Raw genomic sequence first — 22,805 nt, 5'->3', positions numbered from 1 at the left:
TTTCTCACATTCTTAACTCTCACTTTTACATTTTTGTGTAAGTCTGACTACATGCCCGGTGCAGTTTGATACTGTACTTGTAAGACTGAAAATACTGGTTGAGGCCTGATTTATGGGACAAAAGGGCCCTGCTGGCTGATTAACATTTGACCTCCCCCAATACAGCCTTTCTTCCTCTCAGAAACTAGGAACTCACGTAAGAACATTGTTTAATGTGAATATTCAACATTGACTGTTATGCTTTTGGTGTCATTTGAAATGTCTCAAAGTGAGTGGTACAGATATCTCATATCCAGATAGATAAAATAAAAGGAAATAAGGTTTATAGAAGTTCATAGGAAACCGGTTTAGAGATAATGCCAGATAAGGCAACCCCCCTTCTGTGGGATAGAAGCCATTTGAGGGTGGTCTCACCCCATCCCCCTTGTCACCTGGACAGAGGATAAAGGAAGGTGTTCTGGCTCTCTCTGGCTCTTCTTCTTGGCTGGACGTGGAATTGGATAGGTGGTTTCTCTCTCTCTCTCTCTCTCTCTCTCTCTCTCTCTCTCTCTCTCTCTCTCTCTCTCTCTGGTCAAGCTGGGTAAGATTCTCTGGTGTAACCAATGTATAACCATGTTTTAGATATCTGAATTGATTGTGGAATTGATCTCTGATATCTGAAATATTAAATTGTTACAAACTGTGTTTGACATTGTTTATTTAATGGTTAAAAGGAATAGTCAAATATTCGCTCACTTTTAGTGAGGCACAGATATTATTAAAACCTTTCATTTATGGAGTCAGATGAATTAACGAGTGAGTACATGATTAATGTATTGCAAATTTAACCAACCAATACTTTGCATGAGTGAGGACAGAACGCGTGATAACCTTCCCCGTGTATTGGCGAACCGGAGATTGGGCCAATATAGCGGGCCTTACAAAATGGTGACCTCGGACGTGATCTCAAAACAGATCAAAACAGTTTCACGAGAAATGTCCTTTTCAGCAAGTATTTGGGATTTTAAAATCAACAAGAGGTTTGAACATCTTCTCTTTCTTCCGCCGCGATGGTAAGTAAACTTTTTAAGTGTTGAAGAAATGTTTGCATTGTTTACGGGTCGGAATTAAAGCCCTTTGTTTAGAACGTGATGCGGCAGCCAGATGAAGAATGAAAACCCTTGTGCATTAGATTTTAAAGATCTCCTTGTTTTGCCTAAGCAACAAGAAACGAAACCTAAAGTATAGCATCTTCCAAATAATGAATAATCGATGAAGAGCTAAAAAAGTAAAGCCTAAAAGTTTTAAAATCAGGCGCATGTTTTCCGGCCATTGTTGAAACCAGTTACACTCGAAGAGAATGAGCAAACTAACAGAAAACAGAGAAAGAAAAATCTAAGTTTGTAAAAGATCGGAAAACGTGATTTTATAAATAAAAAAGGCAGATGATAAAACAGGATGATATGATTTACAAGCTAAAACTCAAATATCAAGGCTAATGCTAAGTGCTATTGTCAATGCTAAGCCATGCTGTGCCCAAGGCTAATGCTAAAGGCTAAAGCCATGCTGCGTCCAAACACTTAAACCATGTTTCGTCTCACTGGCTGGGTAGGCCCAAAAGCCACATTGAAAACATTAATATCCTATACTAAACCTAAACTAATCTTGACAAACTCTATATTCCATTAAAATCTTAAACTTTGACACAGATGGAATTAAATTAAGTAATTCAATTTAATTTGGCTTATTTAAGTTCCTCTGAGAAGTAAACCCCTAAAGTATTTGATATGCTGGGATGGAGATCGATCTTTTTTAGAAAGAAGACTATCTAGTCAAAAATCTGGGAAAATTAACTGTAAGCCCATTATTGTGAAATCATGTGTACTGATCATGTCCTGTTTACATTATGGGCCGAAAAGGTTCAGCCTACACTGTACAAACTCAGTAGAAAAGGTCTTAACATGGATGCTATTGACAATGAAATTTTCACTTGGTGGAAAACAGTGGGTAGTAAACAGAAGAAATCAAAACATGGTGAAATAATTGAGGCTTTAAACTTCATAAGTCATAAACGGCTAAATGAGTTAACAAAATTTCTATCTTCGCTTATGGATGCTAAATGTGAAGAAGTGCATTCTAAAAATGCAGAGGCACAAAAGTCTGAGGAAAAGATTCAAGATCTTCAAACACAGCTAGATAAATTACTAGATGAGCTGTTAGCCCTGACTAAAAAGTGTAAAAATCACAAAGACACCATTGCAGATCTTAAGGCTAAGCTAAATGCTAAAAGCAAGTCTCCCAACAAGCTTAACAGCGATTGGGCAAAAAATGTACACTTCTTAGATGAGGCAGCCTGCTCTAATAATCTTGTATCTTTTCAGACAGATGAAGCATGTGATAAAGTTATGAAAAGAGTGCCTGTTTCTGCCCTTAAGGTGATACAGCACCCAAACGGCACAGAGTCACTCATTCGGCGTCCTTTAACAGTAACTGAATGTAGCTTGTTTAAAGCAGAGATCGGACCATTCCCTTTAAAAGGGCCATTCGAACCATGGTGGAGACACATTGTTAGTCTAAAACATGCATTTCAGCTCGAACCAAAAGATATTTGGCAAATTGTTATCAGCTCAATTCCAGATGTTCTGAACTATAAGATACCACAGGTTTTGATGACAGGCACCATTGTGCAGTCAATGCATCAAAATGAGCCTGAGAGCGAAATCTTGAATAGACTAAAACAATGCCTTCGCGAGCTGCGTGGTTGTAGTCCTGTTGGATGGGAATTGATTTTCAATCGGAAACAGAGTACTGAAGAATCGTTTGAGACATATGCAGAAAATATGTTTGAACTTTTTGAGGAGTATTCTGGAATTGAGGGTGTTAACCACAACAATGTAATTGTCCTTGAATTCCTGCTTACAAATGCAGGGCCGCGTGTACAGCAATCACTCATGTGTGGTGCTTCTCCAGCACAAAACACATTCGAAGGTATTGTTAGTTGGGCAACAAGAATTGAGTCACGAAAACAAATGCATGGTGAGGTAGCTGTGTTAGAATGTCATGAAGATCCTCCATCTGCAGGACAATTCAGAAAGCCACACTGTGGCAAACTGAACAGATTCTGTAATTCCTGTCACAAAACAGGCCATACAGAGGAAAAGTGTTGGTCACTGGGCAGAGGCAGACCTCCACCCTATTTCATAAAACGCAGACAATCACAATCTAATGACAAAAACCAGCACTCTGCAAGTAACCAAAGCTCAAATGCATCTAAAACTCTTACTGACCTAACAACTTTGGACGCTCAAGGCCTTCAGCTATTAGCGTCATTTGCTAGTCGGGTAGCAGCCCAATAGCAAATAGCTTAAATGTTTAACATCTAAATTCATTGAACCTGTCTGCATTTTCAAATTTGAAATTGTGCTTAACACATCGTGCCCTACACATCGTGCACATAGAACACAATTTGGTTGTTTGTGCTACAACATGCACATAGGCTAATTTAAAGTTTATTCTTTAAACACAGGATTGCTTTACTGTAAGTGTAGTTGAAACACTTAGGCAAAGGTGATATAGATGTTGTATTCTATTGTTTTGCTGTGGGTGTATTTGGAACACTTAGGTAAAAGGGTTGTAGATGTTGTATTCTAGGCCATGTGTCCTGTGTTAACTGAAGTGAACGCGTGTGTCTGTGCTGAATTTGATGGCTATAATGTGATTCACAATGAATTTGAAAATCAGAAACAGTGAACGCATCTCATTAATCCTGAAACAAAAAACCTTTTCATATTTAAGGCTTCAGAGAACGAAATATTGTTATGTTTGAATGTATTCTGAATTACTCTGAGATTAGTTTTTTCCAAAATAGATTAACGGATTCGTATGTTTCCACAAGATTGTGTCAGAGATTGGCGACGGGACGGCTAATAGCTGATATCAGGAAGTGTGCGGGCGACTTGGATGAGAGGATGGGTTAGTCCGACTAGGATCAGCTTTACGCTGGTTGATTAACCTAGCTTGGACGCTTCCGATGACTTCTGTTCTAATTTAATAGTTTTGGAAAACGGTTGAATTGAGTTCCTGAAGGGCATCCAAGAGGGCTACTGAATATATCTTTGATTGTTGCGCGTTGGGATTACGGCAACGTCCTAGATATTTAGCCATTGCCTCAGCTTCTGATCTTCGGGACTGACCACTTGTGTCGTGCATCCTTAGGAGAAGGACTGCAAAGCGATATAGTTTCCTTATCTATAAACGGAAAAATATAAAGTAAGAGTAAATAGAAGAATCAAACGTTATAATGGCCATTTAAAAAGACTAAATGAGAAGAAAAGGTATTTGAAACCTAGCAAAGGGAAAAAGAAAAACAGCGAATGTACATCTTATCAGCCCTGAGCCAAAAGGCCTTTTAATATTCAAATGTATTGACATGAGAACAAGTAGAGATTTGACCATGCGTTAAGTTGGTCCAGAGACCGAAAACAATATAATTTGACTTGTATTGTTAAAGAATATAATTATATTATAACATGAATTATAATAAACATTATATTACACTCGCCGAGCAGGACAATAATCGGAGAAGTGTGACTTTCATCATTAAAATTGAATTTCTGAAACAGAATTTCATTTGTGTGCTACCCAGTGCCAAAAAGGGTCGGAGTATGCTTTTATTTTTCACCGTTAGAAAACACGGCTAGGAGTGTGGCACAGGTAATAGCACGCTAAATAATCCTTGACTGGGGTGCACCAACTGAATTGAATCTGATAAGATAAGTAGATAAGTAAATTTACGAGGAGGGTGTGAAATGCTAAACAGCAGAAAGAAGCACCACAGTTTTTTGCAGGTCAAAAAATATCTGCACAAATTAAAATGTGTGAATGCATTGCACATGCAGCGGACTGAAGGCTGAACTGAAAAAGCAGCTTCAGGTGTCACAACACACTGAGACAACAGCAACAATTCAGACGTGGTCAATGAAACTCGGTTTCATGTGACATCTGGAATTAAAATTGCTAACAAGTAAAAGAATTCTACACATCTGAATTTAATGCTTTTGAAATATTGGAATTATCTGTGGTTCGCTCTCCTCTGTTTTCTGTCTCAGGCTTAGGCTACTTCTGCAAAATGGTGGAGCCCACCTGGAGCAAATCCAGGACAGCGGCATTGTTCGAACATAACCTGAGACTCGGGAGATGGGTGAAAAGACATTATAAAAGGCCTTTTCACACGTCACACTATCACATTACTGCATAAATATGGCCTCCCAGTTTAGAACTGGATTGAAATTTGCAACACAATTGTTATAGATTAGATTCCACCCATCTCCTAGACATGAACACTGAACACACCCCTCCATCACTATACCCTCACAGCAACATCACCTGGGGTAGATGGTCTATCCAGGCTGAACACTGCACATCAGACGAAGATGTGTCATCTTCACACTAACAGATCCAGATAGCTTCACACACACACAGGGTGGAGCTGACCTCATGATCATGGTCTAACAGAGACACAGAGAATAGCATACGCTATTCACAACAAACTGCTAACTAATGTAACACACATGAACAACTGAATGGCTGCAGTCACAAATCAAGACAAATTCTAAGGCAGACCTGCCATTAAATTTCAAACTCTATGATTGTTGGTGGGAGTTGGAAGATCAGAGGGCCCCTGATTTCTCAACTTACCACTAATAACAGAAACATAATTAAAATGGATAAATCTGAAGTGAGACCAATTCAATCAAGTACAAAAATTTACAATTCAACTCTGTCATCGACTGTGACTTAGCCAGATCAATACACACACTCTCAAACACACTCTCTCACACACACACACACACACACACACACACACACACACACACACACACACACACACACACACACACACACACACACACACACACACACACACACACACACACACACACACAAAAACACTCTCACAGACAAAAACACACTCTGACATTCAAAAAAATTCTCACACAAACACAAAACCATTGATTGGTTTACACCGACCTCTTGCTGCATTTCTGAAACCTATTTTGATTTTAATTTTCTGAAACTTATTTTGATTTCTGCATTTTTCCTTTGAGTAATTCAGAAAAACATTTCTGAAACTTATTTTGATTTTAATTTCTGAAACTTATTTAGATTTCTGCATTTTTCCTTTGAGTAATTCAGAAAAACATTTCTGAAACTTATTTTGATTTTAATTTCTGAAACTTATTTTGATTTTAATTTCTGAAACTTATTTTGATTTCCTTTGAGTAATTCAGAAAAACATTTCTGAAACTTATCTGCATATTTGTATATTGTCCATTTTACTTGCAACAATGTATTTGGACATCAATTCAATTGAATCTCTATGTTTGGTTACACCAAAATAGCACTGGTTGTTTTGTTAGAATGCCATTTATTTAAATGTTTCTAGAAACAGGGTAAGAGCTTGTAAGATCTTCCTTTGTCCTTCCTTGACCCTCTATAGGAGTACTATTGACGTGGTAATTAAAAATCAGGTAATTAATGAGACCAAACGTACCACTCACAATTGCTGACATGAACATGGTATTTTACATTGAACATGACATGATTTTCCCTTATTGCATTATGCGTTCCTATGCATTTCCTTACGACTGTAAGTTCATATGTGCTCAATCGTGAAGCGGACATTTAAGATGCTTTTCAGGTGTCGCACACAAAGCCGTGTGGACCAAAGGAGAACCCCTTCATCCACTGAGGTCTGGCCAGACAACCGTACCGCTGGAGGTGACAGGGTTGGTCAAGAAGGGTCAGATCATCATCGTGGAGAAGGTGCCAGGGAAGCGGAAGTTTCCCCATGAAGGAATGACACGTCAACTGAACAAGTCACAAAAGGTCCAGATTGACTCTATGAACTTTGCTCACGTCACAGGATTACAGGAAGAGAACCTGAACGCATTCATCCACCGGCTGGACTCAAGCTATACACCTGGTGGGAACAGGTGTTCTGCAGGTGAACACCGCCCACTGAGCTTCTACAGATGCCAACATTGCAAAGACAATTTTTGTGCTACATCTTCAAGGACTATAACAAACGTCTTACTGTGACCCCGTAAGTGTTCATCGGAATGTGACCCACGGGATCAAGGAGGGAAACTGTAAGACTGAAAATACTGGTTGAGGCCTGATTTATGGGACAAAAGGGCCCTGCTGGCTGATTAACATTTGACCTCCCCCAATACAGCCTTTCTTCCTCTCAGAAACTAGGAACTCACGTAAGAACATTGTTTAATGTGAATATTCAACATTGACTGTTATGCTTTTGGTGTCATTTGAAATGTCTCAAAGTGAGTGGTACAGATATCTCATATCCAGATAGATAAAATAAAAGGAAATAAGGTTTATAGAAGTTCATAGGAAACCGGTTTAGAGATAATGCCAGATAAGGCAACCCCCCTTCTGTGGGATAGAAGCCATTTGAGGGTGGTCTCACCCCATCCCCCTTGTCACCTGGACAGAGGATAAAGGAAGGTGTTCTGGCTCTCTCTGGCTCTTCTTCTTGGCTGGACGTGGAATTGGATAGGTGGTTTCTCTCTCTCTCTCTCTCTCTCTCTCTCTCTCTCTCTCTCTCTCTCTCTCTCTGGTCAAGCTGGGTAAGATTCTCTGGTGTAACCAATGTATAACCATGTTTTAGATATCTGAATTGATTGTGGAATTGATCTCTGATATCTGAAATATTAAATTGTTACAAACTGTGTTTGACATTGTTTATTTAATGGTTAAAAGGAATAGTCAAATATTCGCTCACTTTTAGTGAGGCACAGATATTATTAAAACCTTTCATTTATGGAGTCAGATGAATTAACGAGTGAGTACATGATTAATGTATTGCAAATTTAACCAACCAATACTTTGCATGAGTGAGGACAGAACGCGTGATAACCTTCCCCGTGTATTGGCGAACCGGAGATTGGGCCAATATAGCGGGCCTTACCGTTCCGGCGGGCAGCGGCGCCTCAAAGTGCCTGTTTTTTCAAGATTCATTTCCCTGTGGGATCCATGTGGAATGAGGATTTTAATCCCATGCTGTGCATTCCCATATGCAAGTCCATCAGCCGTCCATGGCGACTTGTGTACTTTCAGTTGACTGAGAGGAAGAAAAAAAACATGGTAGTTGAAACTGAGACTATAGATAGAAATCCACTTGGTTCCTAGAGTTTAACATGTTCCCATTTTAATTAATGACAGCAGAATAAACATGAGCTGACATGAACCAAACCGGATGATCATGTTCTCCGGCATAATCTGAGAAGGAAGAAAATGAGATGTCGAATTAACTTTAGACTCTACTGTAGCTGTCAGTGATATCAAATTGTAGTTCAATATTTGATCATTCATATTTTTCATCAAGATTTGTTGAATTGTTTGACCTTTTTTTTTAAAAAAAATTTTTTAAACAGTTTTTATTTTATTTTATTTTATTTTTATTGGACTGATCATGAGACTTGTTCTTCCTACACACAGTAGACAAGGAACAAATAAGTTAAATCATCTGGAAGCTTGTTGACAGGTCTTCATAAACCTGAAGGGCAGATGGCAGAATCTGATTGTAACCACATGCCAGGGATGGACCGCAAACCTTCAAAAAATAAAACGTCAGAGAAGAAGTCTGAACAAATTGTCTTGTCCAGGCCCCACACTGTTTATATGCATGTTAGAAATAAAATAAAAAAATTAATCTGGCTCTGCAGTTTCGGCTTGACCTGTTTCAGTTCTATCTATAAGACACCATGGTTTCATATAGCCATTCATCTTTTTTTCACAGACACAGTTCATGAGAGAACCTGAAAAGGAGAATAGATAACAGTTAATAGTATTTCTAAAATTCTTTGTAAATTCTTTGTAAAAGTCTGCGATGCTGATATTTAGGCAGTGAGGAAATTTGGACACAAATCTGTTTACAAGGCTTTATATGAATCCACATTCTTGTGCTTGTGGTTTGAGTTGTAGTTCAGTATAATGTCATTTTCTGACACTTCAGGTAGTAGTATAAAGGTACGAGATGTAAAAAAATATCCATTCTGCAAAATTTGTTAAAAAAAAAAAAAGAAGAAGAAGGAAATTGAGAATTATGGTTGAAGAATTAAAAGTAAAAGAAACATTAAAAGAGCAACGATGGGGCAAAGAACAAGCACTGGATACAATTTACTGCCAGATATTAGATTTTAATTAAATAAGATGACATTTTTCATTAAACTTAATGTTTTCATTAAACTTATAGTTAAACTATACTGTTCACCATAACAAACATGCAGTTTTCAGTGTGTTCTCTCTATGAGTTTGAGAGCCTCTGAAAAGCAACCAGCCCCAAATATGTATTACAACCCATGGTTATTCATTTGAGTTCATTTGATTTTTATCAATCAAATTTGAAACACTCTTATATGTCCACTTGAATAGTTAATTTTCCTAAGAGCTCTTAAAGCTGCACTTAAGTCTCCAGTGTGGTCTCTTGATGAACAGATCTGCAGACAAAACATGTCATTGATGTCTCAAGCGCTGAGGGGGGAAAGCATTGAAATCAGAATAAATAAAATAATGAAAGACTTTCTCAATTGATATCAGACCTCTGTAATTACAAGAGACTTAGGCTTATTTATTTATTAGTAGTTAGGCTTACTTATTACACGTAGAGCCTATTACTATCAACCAATGTGATGTAATATTCTGACTGACAGCTGATTGTCTGTGCTCCAGCGGGCGGGTCTTCTCGAGCTGATGATAGATGTTCACTATAAAACCCCAGCGAGAGGAACAGCGCAATAATAGCAGCATCTGCAAGACCTGAGGATGTTTCTGGAGAGCTCCACTCTTCTGCCTGAACACATGACAGTCCGTGTGGGAATAACACAGCAAACATGCTACTTCTGACTGCATGTGGATCACTCAGCACTTCTGGTCAATCCTGGATTTTAAACTGACTTATCTTTTTCACGGAGACTATCTGGAATAACTGGGATGGCCAAGGTGTCATTACTACATTTGGGAATTTTGCTTTTTATTGGACTAACAGTCGCAATGGCCAACGGTGGGTTTAGATTGCATTGCATTGTACGGTGGACTAAAATCACCCTGTGCATATAATTACCAAAAAAACATACTTATTAAAGCACAGAACACGTTAGGCTGTATTATAAAAAGTATTATACATAGGCTATATTGAGGAGTTAGATGATGCATGCATCGAGGTGACTCCAGTGGTGCCGACTAAAAGGATTTAAAAAAAATACATATTCTAAATTATGCATGTTGCCTACTAAAGTAAAATTAATAATCGGACGTAGTATGTCGAAGCGCAAATCTAATTTGGCTCCACTGTCGCAGAAAAGGAACGTCAAACACTTGATACTGTACGTACAGTAATGACAGCAGATCATGATGTTCAACGTGATCGAAATTGTAAGACAGCGTCAATCATATTGTTTACACTGCGACCGGTTGCATAAACATCGTAGACTAGTTTTAAAAGTTAGCCTATACCTCATTTTTTCTTCAAGATTCATTGGTCCTAACTATTGAAGTCAGTTACACAGGTAGTTTGGTCTAATCTGAGTCTGAAAAGTAAGAGTGAATAACTGCCAGTTGGTCAAACTAGTTATTAAGACAGGGTCTTAATTTATGGCCCTTAAAATAGTCAATGTCACTCATAAATGATATGCCTATTTTTGACTATTCTAGGACTTTTTTTTATTTTTATTCTTACCACATGAAGCACATTTTTAGGTTATGATATCAAGCACATTCTTTTTAAGGTGAACGCACATAACCTACTTTGAACATTTACTGTGACAAAGTAAAATATATACCGGATAGAAAGGCATTCATGATGATGTTTTAGTGCTGCTGCAACATGAGATCATTTGAATCAATAGTCTTGACATTGTTCTAACTAAAGCATTTTCATATTCAGGCTTTTCCACGTTTCGTCAAGATGTGCTTGTGAAAAACACAGCGAAGGACTTTACTAAAGTATCAAGTGCGACTCCTAAGCAGTTTGGTGATTCTGCTAATAAACCTGGAGTGTGTTATTTCTGCCAGCTCATAAAACCACGGAAGAGAGCCAAGAGATGCACATGTTACTCCTATAAAGACAAGGAGTGTGTTTACTACTGTCACCTGGACATCATCTGGATCAACACACCTGAGTACGTCTCTTTTACTGTTTACCTCTTACTTTAAAGATGGATTTACAACTTTGATTTAAACTATCTTTAAGTGGCATTTATTGGTAAATGGCGTAGCATAAATAATAGTGAATAAATGTGACAACATATTTATTAGGGCTACTTGAACACCAAAACATTTGTAATTAAATAAAACTTATTGTGTCAAGGGTTTATGGTTCTTATTAATAACCCTAAGAAATATGTTGAATATATGACATATGACAATCTACTGTACAGATACTTGTAAAATGTATGAAATATAATCAAACCACTAACTACTGCGACATTTAATAAGAAGAAGAATGGAAGAATAAAATTATTACAATTTGGGGAAACACTTTAATTTAAGGTGTTGTAGTTACATTTTACTACATGTTCTTACTATGATAATAACAGTAAATTATGCATAATTACAAGTAACTAACCCTTAACCAAAACCCTAACCATAACTCTATAGTAAATGCATGTAGTTAATTAATTTTACTCAGTACTTATCTGAGGAAGCACAATGTAATACGTCATCTTAAAATAAAGTGTAACCAAATTGGGTGGCTAAAAATGAAAAATAGTGAATGTGAAAAATGTGTTGCTGCATTGTATTTTAACTGCAAGAAGTCTTAGAAGAATTACATTTGGCAGTCTATACAAACTCAACAGAGGCGCGTGGACAAACGTTCTCCTTTCTGTCAGAACTGAATTATTTCTGGCCTGCCCTTCCTTATCACAGAGATAACACTGCAAGCTTCTTGTGTAGTTTAAAACAATTCTCATGCATCATTCTTATCCAAAATGTTCAGAATAATAATTTATTGTACATGATGATGATTAACGTATCCTTAGTAGAGTAACTAATCTTTATTAAGAGAGCCGTGGTAGTTTCGGGAAATGTTTCAGTGTCTGCTACGAACTTAGTAAATTAGCAAAACTATGTCACCAACTAAAGTTGACATTTGGGGGGGGGGGGGGGGGTCATATTATATGTGAAATATATCAACTTGTTTAAGAGAATTTATCATAAGTCATGTTCATAAAGAAAAACTTCAGAAATCTTGAAATGTGGGTCAACATAGCCTAGAGTAATTCTTCTCTCTGAGAGTAATTAATATCCTCAGCCACTTGTCTAGGCACTTGTCTGGCATATAATACTGGCTAAAGAGAATAGACGAGATCAAAGAGATGCTTTCATGACTGGATGTTTGCTGAAGTAACTCTTAGCAGATGAGGCCTTCAGCTCCCTGAGAACAGCTGTTCAGATTTACTGAGCCTCGGAGTCTGCTTCATTAGTTTCCATACAGTATAAATAAGAGTCCTTTATTGAGGTGTTACCAAAAAAACACAAGGTCTAATGAACTGGAAGTTGGCCCTTGCGTTGCTTAAGTCATGTAATCATTGAGCTGTTAAAGTCCTCAAACCTGCTGTGTATGATCTGCACTTTTGAGCTGAGGTGTATTTTGTTGTATCTGTTATTCTTACTGTTAAATATTACTACTACTGGACATTTTCTAACCAAACTGGTTTTCCAGTGAATACAGAATCTGCAGTAGATTTCTGTAGAATTGATACGCCTGTCATTCTTAAAAGTTCTATGCATCCTTGTCACTGTTTGGGAAAAAGGTTCAGTGGGGTTCTATATAGAACTATAGGGTTCTTGATTTGATTTTAAAAATTAAGTTTTAATATTCTTTGTGCCAAAAAAAATCTCTATATAAGGATAAACATCTTAAATGATTGCATAATGCTTTAATGTTTAACAGGTTTACATTTTTTTCTAGTGATAAAATATCTTTACAAGCTATTTAATAAATAAAATTCAATCAAAATAAACATTTATTAAAACTATATCCATTAAATGATCCCATGGGAACTCCTAAAAAGTTATATAGATCACATACCTGTATTGAACCCTACGATTTTTGTAGGGTTTGAAAGATTTTTAGCCCTACATTTTAAAGAACTATTCATGCCCAAAAGGTTCTATATAAGTCTTAAATAATTGCATAATATAATATAACATTTACATTTGGCAGATGCTTTTATCCAAAGCGACTTACGTTGCATTTCAAGTACACATTTACATTCTTATTAGTTCTTGCTTTCCCTGGGAATCGAACCCATGACCTTGGTGTTGTTAGCGCCAACGAGCTACTGTTTGAGCTCCAGGAAAACACCTGAAAGAACCCTTTAAAGTTCTTGAACATTTTCTTCTAAAAGTGTGTTCACTAGAGGATTCGGGGCCCCCTGAAAAAATATTGATGTGGCCCCCACCACCCTCCACCAATATCATATACTGTACAATAGATGAGCATGGAGGCCCACATATAACAGAAGATGGTGATGTTGTTGTAAAACCTTTATTTTAAAAGTTAAATGTTTATATAAAAACTAACAAAAATCAAGAAATTGTTACATAATAATAAAACCAATTTTAAAAAAGTAACAGCAAAATAATTTATAGTTTTTCCCATCAGTCTGCTATAATTCATAAATCAAAAAGTAAACATTTAGAAATTGCAAGAATGCAGTCAAATTTAAAAAATAAAATCATTTATTTTTTTATTTTTTTATAAAGATAATATGGAACTGGTTATTAAATAAAGCTAATACATTTATTCATTCAAGTGCAGTGTGTGGTATTCGTGTTTTCTTGAAAGGTCAGGTGCATAATGCAATGCGTCGTGACTCGTGACAATTTTTGACTCTATACAATAGTGTAAAAAGACAGGGATTTATAACACGTAATCATTCGGTGGATTGTGGTGCGCACTGATAATGAAAAGTGACAGTACCCGGCAGTTTTCTTATTCCCAGCGAAATAACAATACAACCTGTCTTTAAGAACGTGTTTATTGATTGGGATACAACAACTCTCCTGGCCTCCCTCTCCGTCTTTTCATGGCGTTTCTGGTTCCCTGATTTATGTTTTCTTTTCCTCGACATTTTGTCAGTCAGTCAGTCAGTCAGTCAGTCAGTCAGTCTCCTGGTCTTCCACAAGTTCATCGTTAACTTCAGGCACTGCCGCCTCAACTCTGATTGGTTCTGTTCACGAGCTGGGGTGGGACTTACAATTTCATTGGGTTCTTCTGATGTTTGTCACTGACTGAATAATTAATAAATACTTTAGATGGGACTAAACCATTTTTAGAGAGGTAAGAGAAGCAGATATTTGGAAAAAAATATTTAATCAAATTGCACGTTTTTGTGGTTTTCATTTAAATCTCAGGCATACAACTAATATACATATTAGAATTATTCATACAACAGGGGTCTATATAGTATAACTGCTGGATTTTGTGGGGCCCCTGGGCAGCGGGGCCTCTATAATTGTCACCACCTTTCACTCCACTAGCGACGGCCCTGAGTGTGCATGTTTATTAAACATTGAGGGTCATTTAATAATGCTGACAGCTATCAATAAGAGTCAAATTCTCTCAATTTAATGTGTTTTACCATATTCATATCCATGCTCAGGTGTTTGTACAGTGAGTTTGGCATGCCGATCACATTCATAATCTGGGATGGTGCTGACAATGTTCTGACCTCCACATTATTCATGGTTCAGTGTCACATTTCAGACCCAGCAGATTGAGTATGTAACCTGCTCCATGAGTGCAAAAGAAAGATCAAACTTGGGCAGTGAAACACTGCACAAATACTCTGAGCATACATTAAATCCTTCTGTAAACTTCCAGACTCTGACATTTTAAGGTGGACGGAGACGTGATATACAGTGTAATTTCAAGGGAGAATTTGAACTTTTCTTAAAAAAAAGATAGAAGGCTTGCTGGTTCAAGTCCTTTAAGTAAATCAAAGCATTAAAAGCCTTTCTCACTTTCACGGTTTGCCTATAAGCACCGCTGTGGTAGTGTTTTCTTTAACTGTAAGGTCATAACCCTTTCCCCTTTATGTATTTGCAGGCGCACTGTCCCATATGGCATGTCAAGTTATAGAGGCTCCCAGCGGATACGGCGTTCTGCCGAGGGCAGCGCAGGAGGTCAGCGCTGCACGTGTGCTTTACACAAGGACCAAGAGTGTACCGCTTTCTGCAGTCAGAGGTAACAATATACCCTCAAACCACTAAAGTACCAACATAGGCTCATTGGAAAAGTGTGCCTCTACCATAGACTGTAAAAAAATATGCAGTGTCTGTGACGTCACCCGCAGGTTTCTGAAGAGCATTTTTGAAGCCCATCTTGGTAGCGCGTCACTCCCAGATAACCGAAAATGGGCATAAAGGCGGATTAGCTGAGGTGACGTGACGCTAACAGACAGCAGACAAACGGCTAGTAGTGACATCAGCTCAATCCACTTGTCACTCAAGTGGCCACACCCTTAATTATGCAGAACTTTAAGACTTTAAGGTCTTGGATTGACGCTATGGGGACGCCATCAGCGTATCCGGTGTCGGAAGCACGTGTGAAAACACTATAATCTGATTGGTTGGTGACAGTCTGTGACGTCTTTAGCGGAGGTCCCGGAAATATAAGAGGGCGCCCGTAGCACACGTCATCAACTTCTTTGTCTGAAGGAGAAGAAAAGAGGGAAGGGAAAGAGGGAAGCTGTTATTGAACTGGCGAACATTCAAAATAATACTTTAATTATAAAATAAACAACAAAACTACTGCCGCTGCCTCACGGATGACTGCCACTTAAACTAAAACAAAACACCAACATAAATAGTCTAGGCCTGGTCCTCTCTCGTCTTGCACTTTCGTCATTCCTTCTTTTATCCTCCTGGAGTTCCTCCGTGAGATTCAAGGCCGGTGTGGCGCAATCTGCGCTCATTAACACTCGCACCATCGGCCTTACTCCATTCCCACGGCTCTCGGCCCCACCCTGCTTGCCACAGTTATTTTCCATCAGCGTTCGGATCTTTATCGAAGCACTTCCTGTTATAGCAGATCTGCCTGGTAGGCCTTCAGCACAGCCGTGGTTCACAAGATAGCGTCTCCTCCACAGGGGCCATCCTAACAAATCCCCGCTCGGCCAATCCTTCCACATTTGCGTAGTTTGAATTATGAAACGATAAATCCGGGCTGAATATGGCTTCTTCCACGACTTCTGCTCTTCAGCATGGAGGTCTGGAAGAGATCGAAGAGATCGAAGAGCGAACATGGCCAAACATGAATCACTCATCCAACCTGCCACTAGCGACCTCACGTTTCACACCCAGAACCAATCTGGTGTGGTCCATGACGTTCAACAATTCTCTGTATGTGGGGCTGGCAGGTTAAGAAGACTCAGTACACACACATTCCTCGCCTTCTTCAACCACATCCACTCCCTCTTGGCTGGATGGTGCCAGCTATATGCTATCTACTGGATTTTGTGACTCGAGAGACAGCACATCCTGATCCAGCAGAACGCTTGAACCCGCGATCGAGGGGAAAAAGCGAGCTCGACCTGCGATCCCCATGACTGAAGCGGAGCTTTGCTTCGGCAAAGCTGTGGGGCGCAGACGCTAATCCGACATACCTCGAGAATAGGGACAAACGTGAGCGGCGCTTCCTAATTGTGAACTTTTGCACAATGGGCGCATTCAGAACCCTTGAGCACTGAACGTTCATGCTCCTCTCCCAAGCAATGAACGCATAGGACTGTGTGTGTCCTCTAGGGCTGTCACTTTTGTGAAAAAATCCTGTTCGATTTTTGAGATGGAAGTGTTCATTGAATCGATTGTAAAATCGATTTTCCATGTCTAAAGACGTTTCCATTTTCAATGCTAAATATGGGCAAATCCACGGACAACTAACAGGCATTAGGACGAACGTACAAGTCAGCAATATTCCTGATGATTTATTGGCGTGAAGTTTTGTGCACAAGGACAAACAGGAGTGCAACATTCTCGAAAAACAATAAGCGGAGTGGACTGTGATAACATCAGTGAGAAACATCACTGCAGGCTTCAACATGGCTGTGTTTACGATTAGAAATGTCAAACAAATTTCACCTACGTAGGCGATTGTAGACCGTAGCCCGAATCTGTCTCTGTATGCATGAGACTGTCTGAAAACAGGCAGAATTCACATGTTTGTTGTGAAAAGAGACACGTTATGCAGAAGTATCATTTGTTGTTATGTGTGTTTGTCAGAGCCTGTAGTTGCTGTGTGACGCGCGTTCGCTGCGGGTGTATCGTGACGAGCTGGACGCGCTCCGAGAGAAGGCCGTTAAAATCGATTCCCTATTTTCGTTTTTCGAAACTTGTGTTGGTTGGTCTGATCGACTGTTCAATCAATTTTCGAACGCAAAGTGACAAAAACCTGAGGCACACACTTCCTAAAACACTTGTTAAGATTTTTCACGACCCTGCCTTCACCACGAGCTGACAATACAAACGGCTCCTGAAGACAAAAAAGCTGATGACGTGTACAACATATGCTTCCGATAATTTGGACATTTCACTTTGAAAGAGTTGCGAAATGTGCGATTGTCACCACAGACACATTTTACCAATAAGCCTGGGTTGTGTGGATTATTATAGACTAATACAGTAAAAATATTTGTGTCTCTATCTAAATAACATCAAAATGTAGGCACATTCAATGCAACTGTTTTCATTAATAGATTTAATGACTTCCACCAGCTTTCACAATCCCATCAATACTTTTTTTTCTTTTTTTTGTCGTTCTTCTTCAGAAGGGGCAGGTCAACATGATCATCCATTGGAGCACAGCTAAACTGATATTTACTCATCTGTTGCCCTGCCTGTTCATTCTTCTGTCCCAACACCTGGAGAATCACCTCAGAGAAAAGGTTCATGTCTGACCAAAAGGAAGGCCATCGGGATTCTATTACGGAGAGGGAGAATTAAAGAGCAGAGCGAAGGAACAGAATGTTTGGAGAGGACTGGCGCTGTGATCGTGAAAGCATTACACAACTGCACCTAAGCTAAAGAAGAAGCCATGCATGGACTGCCACTCTCAATGTGAACGTGTGTGTCTTATGCATTTAGGTGAGATGTCTGAGATGGTCCAAATTTGACTCGCCACTATGATCTGACTTCCAGATCAGACATGCATGGTGGGGTTGAATAAGCATTTTAACGCAGGACTTTGAAAAATATTTTAACCTTTTTAGACCAATCGCCATCATGTAATATTTAAAGGACTTTCTTAAAATATGTGTTGAACAATATTTTTATTTTATTTTAAAGTACTGTACAGCAAACTCTTCATTGCAACATTGGCTTATTCTAAAAAATATGTTTGTATTTAATATGGTCTTTCATGATTTTAAATTACCGAAAAGACAAAAGGAAAGTTCCTGGCTCTCTCCAAGCATAAAAGAAACCATGCATTTTATGACTAATCTCAAGATGTCCATTTTAAATGCCACAATAACATACAACATATGAATAACTGTAATAGAGAGTATATGCATTATAGATTATATATTTATTACACTAACCAAACATGTTTACAATACATTCTCCAAATCTAAAAAACTGGCAATATTATAATACATTTAAAACCAATACAAGATAAACCATCCTTTATTTATTCAAAGCTTTTTAGTTTTTTTTGTTTTTTGTTATTTGAGTTGCACACACAAAGGGAACTCATTCATGAGATGAAACTGATGAAATTCATTACCTGAAATGGATCGCGCCTGTTCTCACATTTCATGGCCGTCATATAGGTCATTTGTACAAAAAGTCCTGTACAGATTCTCTGTTTATTATTAAATTAAAACCTTTGCTGTTTTTATATCCATGACTTGTATTATTGTTTGTCCATATGGAGCTCAACTGTGAGCAACAAACATTAAACTAAAGAATGCTGAGATTATTCTGCTAAGCTAATTTGAAACTTGTGGATCAAATGTGAAATTAATGCCGTCTGGCCTCAGGGTTGAATACGTTCTCTCATTACTTCACCAAGGTACGTCTTATCCTTTCACACGGGGGGGGCTGGCATGAATTGTTTGCTGTCTTGGAATGTGCCCTCAAAACAAGAGGTAATTCCCACGGTGCATGCTGGGAGAAACACACATCAAAAACAGGTCCATCACAGTTCTCATGTAGGAATAACCTTAGGTAGAGTTCAAAGATAATATGCTTTGTGATTTTACATTTCTTAAGCTCTTTAATATTGTGAACAAGCTAAATGACAATGACATGCATTTCATTCATTTCAGCATCTGTGTAAAAGCACTTTTACAGACATCTATCTAAAGCAAGCGCAGTAAAACTTAATTTTACTTGAAATATGGGAGTATAGTGAATGAAAAGCCTTTAATGATCTAAAAAATATACTAGTTCTTTAACTGTAAAATAAGATGAATCTGAATCTAAAAAAAAAAAACCTTCTCAGTGTTCTACACACAACCTTTGGAAGTGTTGCATTCATAATACTATGTAATTGATGTCGAAAATGTATTTTTGTTGGCTGATTTTAGGCCAGTACTCAAACATTTCCTACACTCAGCTGACACAGAACGAACCATTTCTCAGATTTTTGACAAGACCACTAAAAGACAACCATGAGTGAGACTAATCCACATAAATATATCACCAAAACCAAACTCCCGTAGCCGGTCCAGGCGTGCGCATGTGTCTCTCGCCACGTCTCAGCAACCCCTCTGCGTTGTGTGGTGTTGGTGTGGTGGTGTGATGCTGAATAAAGACTGGAGTCGAATTGCTGGTTCAGTGGTTCTTTTATCTGCATGAGTTGGGAAAATGCAGTTAAATTGTTGCATATAATCAAAGTTGGGTAATCACGCCTGCTCCTGCCAAATATTTGAACACAGTAGAGAAATTAGCAGTCACGCTTCACAGGCCAACTTTTGCTCTAACATACGTCACACTGCATTCACTCAGTTAAAATTCCACTTTCACAGATAAAACGGCTTTAAAGGAAAGATAACTCACATTTACATCTTAACAAAACACTGATCGATTAATTAGTGACTTTTCCCCACTTTTAACACACTTTTCAACAGGAGTGAACGAAATGCATACCTCGCTCTGCTCAGACCTCCTGCGAGCCACGCTCCAAAACTCATTAAAGCTACACTGTGTAGGATTTTCTCCCATCTAGCGGTGAAATTGTTTATGACTACCAACTGAATATTACTTTCTAGCTCCTCCCATTCCGAGGGCGTTTTAACTCCTACGGTGGCCGTATTATTTTAAATCTGCCAGCAGTCGCGAGTAATCTCCCCCTCGCATTCGTCACGGCGCCACTGAGTGTAAAAACGCGAAGGGCGAAGCTTGAATTTCCAGGTATGTCCCTCTTTGGCTAATATATTTTCAAGATGGAGGCGCAACATGGCTTCCGCCATTCGAGTGACTCGCTCGTATGTATTTCAAATGTCAGATTCTACGCTCACGACAATACATGATTAGTTGGTAGAAGTAATTACACATTAATGAGCACATATCATTTTGAAAGAACAAAGTGTTTTTTGCTAAGAATCAACTTAAAAAATTACACAGTGTAGCTTTAAGAAATAATATATTTTTCCCCTTTTCTTTTCTCACATATGCATATTAATTTCCAACAGAAACCATAAGGATTTTGTGTGAGTAAATAAAAATAAAACCAGTAAAACCAACAAATCAATACTCGTTACACCTATAACATGCGTTGAGTGACAAATGTAGCGTGTCTGTGTCAAGTCTGTTCACGGGTAATTCTTCAACTATGGTACTCTTTGAGCTAGACAGTTTCAGAAAATAAAAACATTTCTACAAACAGTTTTTTAGTATCAGTTGGTTTCTCAATCTGTCTAGAAACCTTCCCTTAAGTTGGCTGTGATGATTTGTATTGAATAATATATATATATATTGCCATTTTTATCTGACAGTCCAAGAAAACCGTCATTCCCTTTCGTTGTCACTCCGAGTTACGTCGGATGACGACGAATGGGGTTTCGCTTAGAAAGCCTGTCATCTTCGAGTATATAAAACGAGCCTATGGCAATGAAATGCCATGGGTCTGCGGAATTTGCATTGCGTAACTCCGCCCCACCCTGGGGGTATATAAGGAAGTACGCTGCAACATGCAGATATGTTTTCGCTTCGGAGCCAAGAGTTTTCTTCACTCCTACAAGCTATTCTGTATCATCTTCACTCTACGAGACGAGCGGCTCTTCAGTGTGTTGGTGTGACGGCGTATTCCAGCGAGATCGCATTGCCTGCTGCTGATCTGTGCAGTGATCTGCCGACAGTGTGTGTGTTTCTCCCTGGGCGCTTCAGCACTCTGCTGAGCTTTTCCTCTCTCTAAAAGAGCTGCACGCGGCACGTCTTTTTCAAGACGGCTCGCCCGTGTATTTACTGGATGTGGGCGCGTGATTCATCTGCCTAACGGTCACGAGCGCTGTTTCGCGTGTTGGGCTGATTCACGCTCGGCAGCGCTCGTGGGTGAGTCACGTTTTCTCTGCGGGAACGTGACCATCGCGATGTTTATAGATCGAGACTCAATGATCCCCGTGTGGGTAGAGTCCCCTCTGCCACACCCCAATCTATCTCTTCCTCGAGAGGGGATACTTTGGCTGGTGGCCAGGGTGATCTGAGGGTTACAGTGTGGCATAATACCGACGAGCATTCCTCGGGCCACGCCCCCCTCCACATCGCAAACCGTGGGGCTTCCGTGTGTACCTGGTTCTTCTTAGGGACCCAGTGTTTTCATTCGGGGCTCCAGCAGGTGGTGTCATGTCACTCACAGCATCACAAGGCGGGCTTGATTCCTCTGGAAATGAGGATTCGACTGCGTTGCCTCCCTCTGGAGTGTCAGCGTTAGTCGAGTCAGATCCAGAGCTGATGGCCATGCTTTCCCGGGCAGCTGAAAGCATCGGCTGGAGTGGCGCCGCCCTCCCCCCGAGCGCTGTAGGCTTCCCGGATGTGCATCAGGACGCTTCCGGCCCGCGGGAGTCCACGTGACTTTTCGCGGCCCGCGGGCGTCCTCCGCCTTCGCTGCACTCGATCGCATGGCGATCATGGGCTGTATGTTCTCTGTCACTATTGTGGCACAGGCATGCAGTGCTGTGTGTCGCCTTCGCCTTCGAGGCAGTGCTGACTCGGGAGTTCTGTCAGAACCGGCCGCAGTGGAACGCTAGTCCTTCCCTGGCCAACACTGACAGAACGCGGAAACTCGACCACGCCCCCTTGCTGGGACGCTATGCCTCCCATGCCCGGCCTGGTCGTTCCGCCGCGCAAACTACTGACCTCGCTCTCGGGCGACATCGGTACCTGCGTGATCCTGGGTCAGGTGGTGTCCACTAGAGTGGTCCAGACATGGGCTCAGCCAGGTTGATGTGAGGGGGTCTGAGAATTCATTTTCTCAGCTCCCTCATGTCCCATGCTGGGCTCCTCGGCGGTGTGGTTGAGGACTGTACCCTACAGTTTTTGACCCCCCCCCAGAAGCAGACTGAGGCCTTCTGCACCGACGGTCATCCGTCCGTGCGGTCTCCTTAGTCTGCTTCCCGCCGAGGCCACCTCCATGCGGCTCCTCCCCTCGGGCCTTCACTGGCCCTGAGCAGGAGGCGGTCGCAGGAGGGCGGCGCTGCCCGTCTCCGCCCCTTAGACTGCCACGCCAGCCTAAGCAGCACTCTTGAGACGGGCAGCTTGGTCGGCGGTGTGGTTGAGGACTGCGCCCAACAGCCTTCGAT

At 39.9% G+C, this 22,805-nt stretch overlaps 1 protein-coding gene and 1 long non-coding RNA gene across 2 annotated transcripts in view; both read left to right on the top strand.

Moving 5' to 3' along the window:
• The window catches only part of LOC309488400, a 204,459-nt gene that overhangs the window by 33,859 nt on the left and 147,795 nt on the right, over positions 1 to 22,805 (top strand). The window lies entirely within an intron of this gene.
• LOC309488463 (endothelin-3) lies at positions 9,808 to 18,903 on the top strand. Its single transcript, XM_082156696.1, has 4 exons — positions 9,808 to 10,060; positions 10,943 to 11,177; positions 15,113 to 15,250; positions 17,832 to 18,903. Exons 1-4 carry the CDS (start codon positions 9,991 to 9,993, stop codon positions 17,848 to 17,850), a joined length of 462 nt encoding a protein of 153 aa, XP_082012822.1. The 5' UTR covers positions 9,808 to 9,990; the 3' UTR covers positions 17,851 to 18,903.

This window comes from Leuciscus leuciscus (assembly GCF_965113295.1).
Source record: "Leuciscus leuciscus genome assembly, chromosome: 23".
Lineage (NCBI taxonomy): Eukaryota > Metazoa > Chordata > Actinopteri > Cypriniformes > Leuciscidae > Leuciscus > Leuciscus leuciscus.
Note: the sequence above shows the minus strand (reverse complement) of the source record. Positions and strands in the feature narration are given on the sequence as shown.

Bases quoted from the DNA above. Each gene is read 5' to 3' on its own strand.
- LOC309488463 (XM_082156696.1), top strand. From the start codon at position 9,991: ATGGCCAAGGTGTCATTACTACATTTGGGAATTTTGCTTTTTATTGGA. The intron at 10,061-10,942 runs GTGGGTTTAGAT...TTTCATATTCAG, and splicing joins AACAGTCGCAATGGCCAACG to GCTTTTCCACGTTTCGTCAA. The intron at 11,178-15,112 runs GTACGTCTCTTT...ATGTATTTGCAG, and splicing joins ATCTGGATCAACACACCTGA to GCGCACTGTCCCATATGGCA.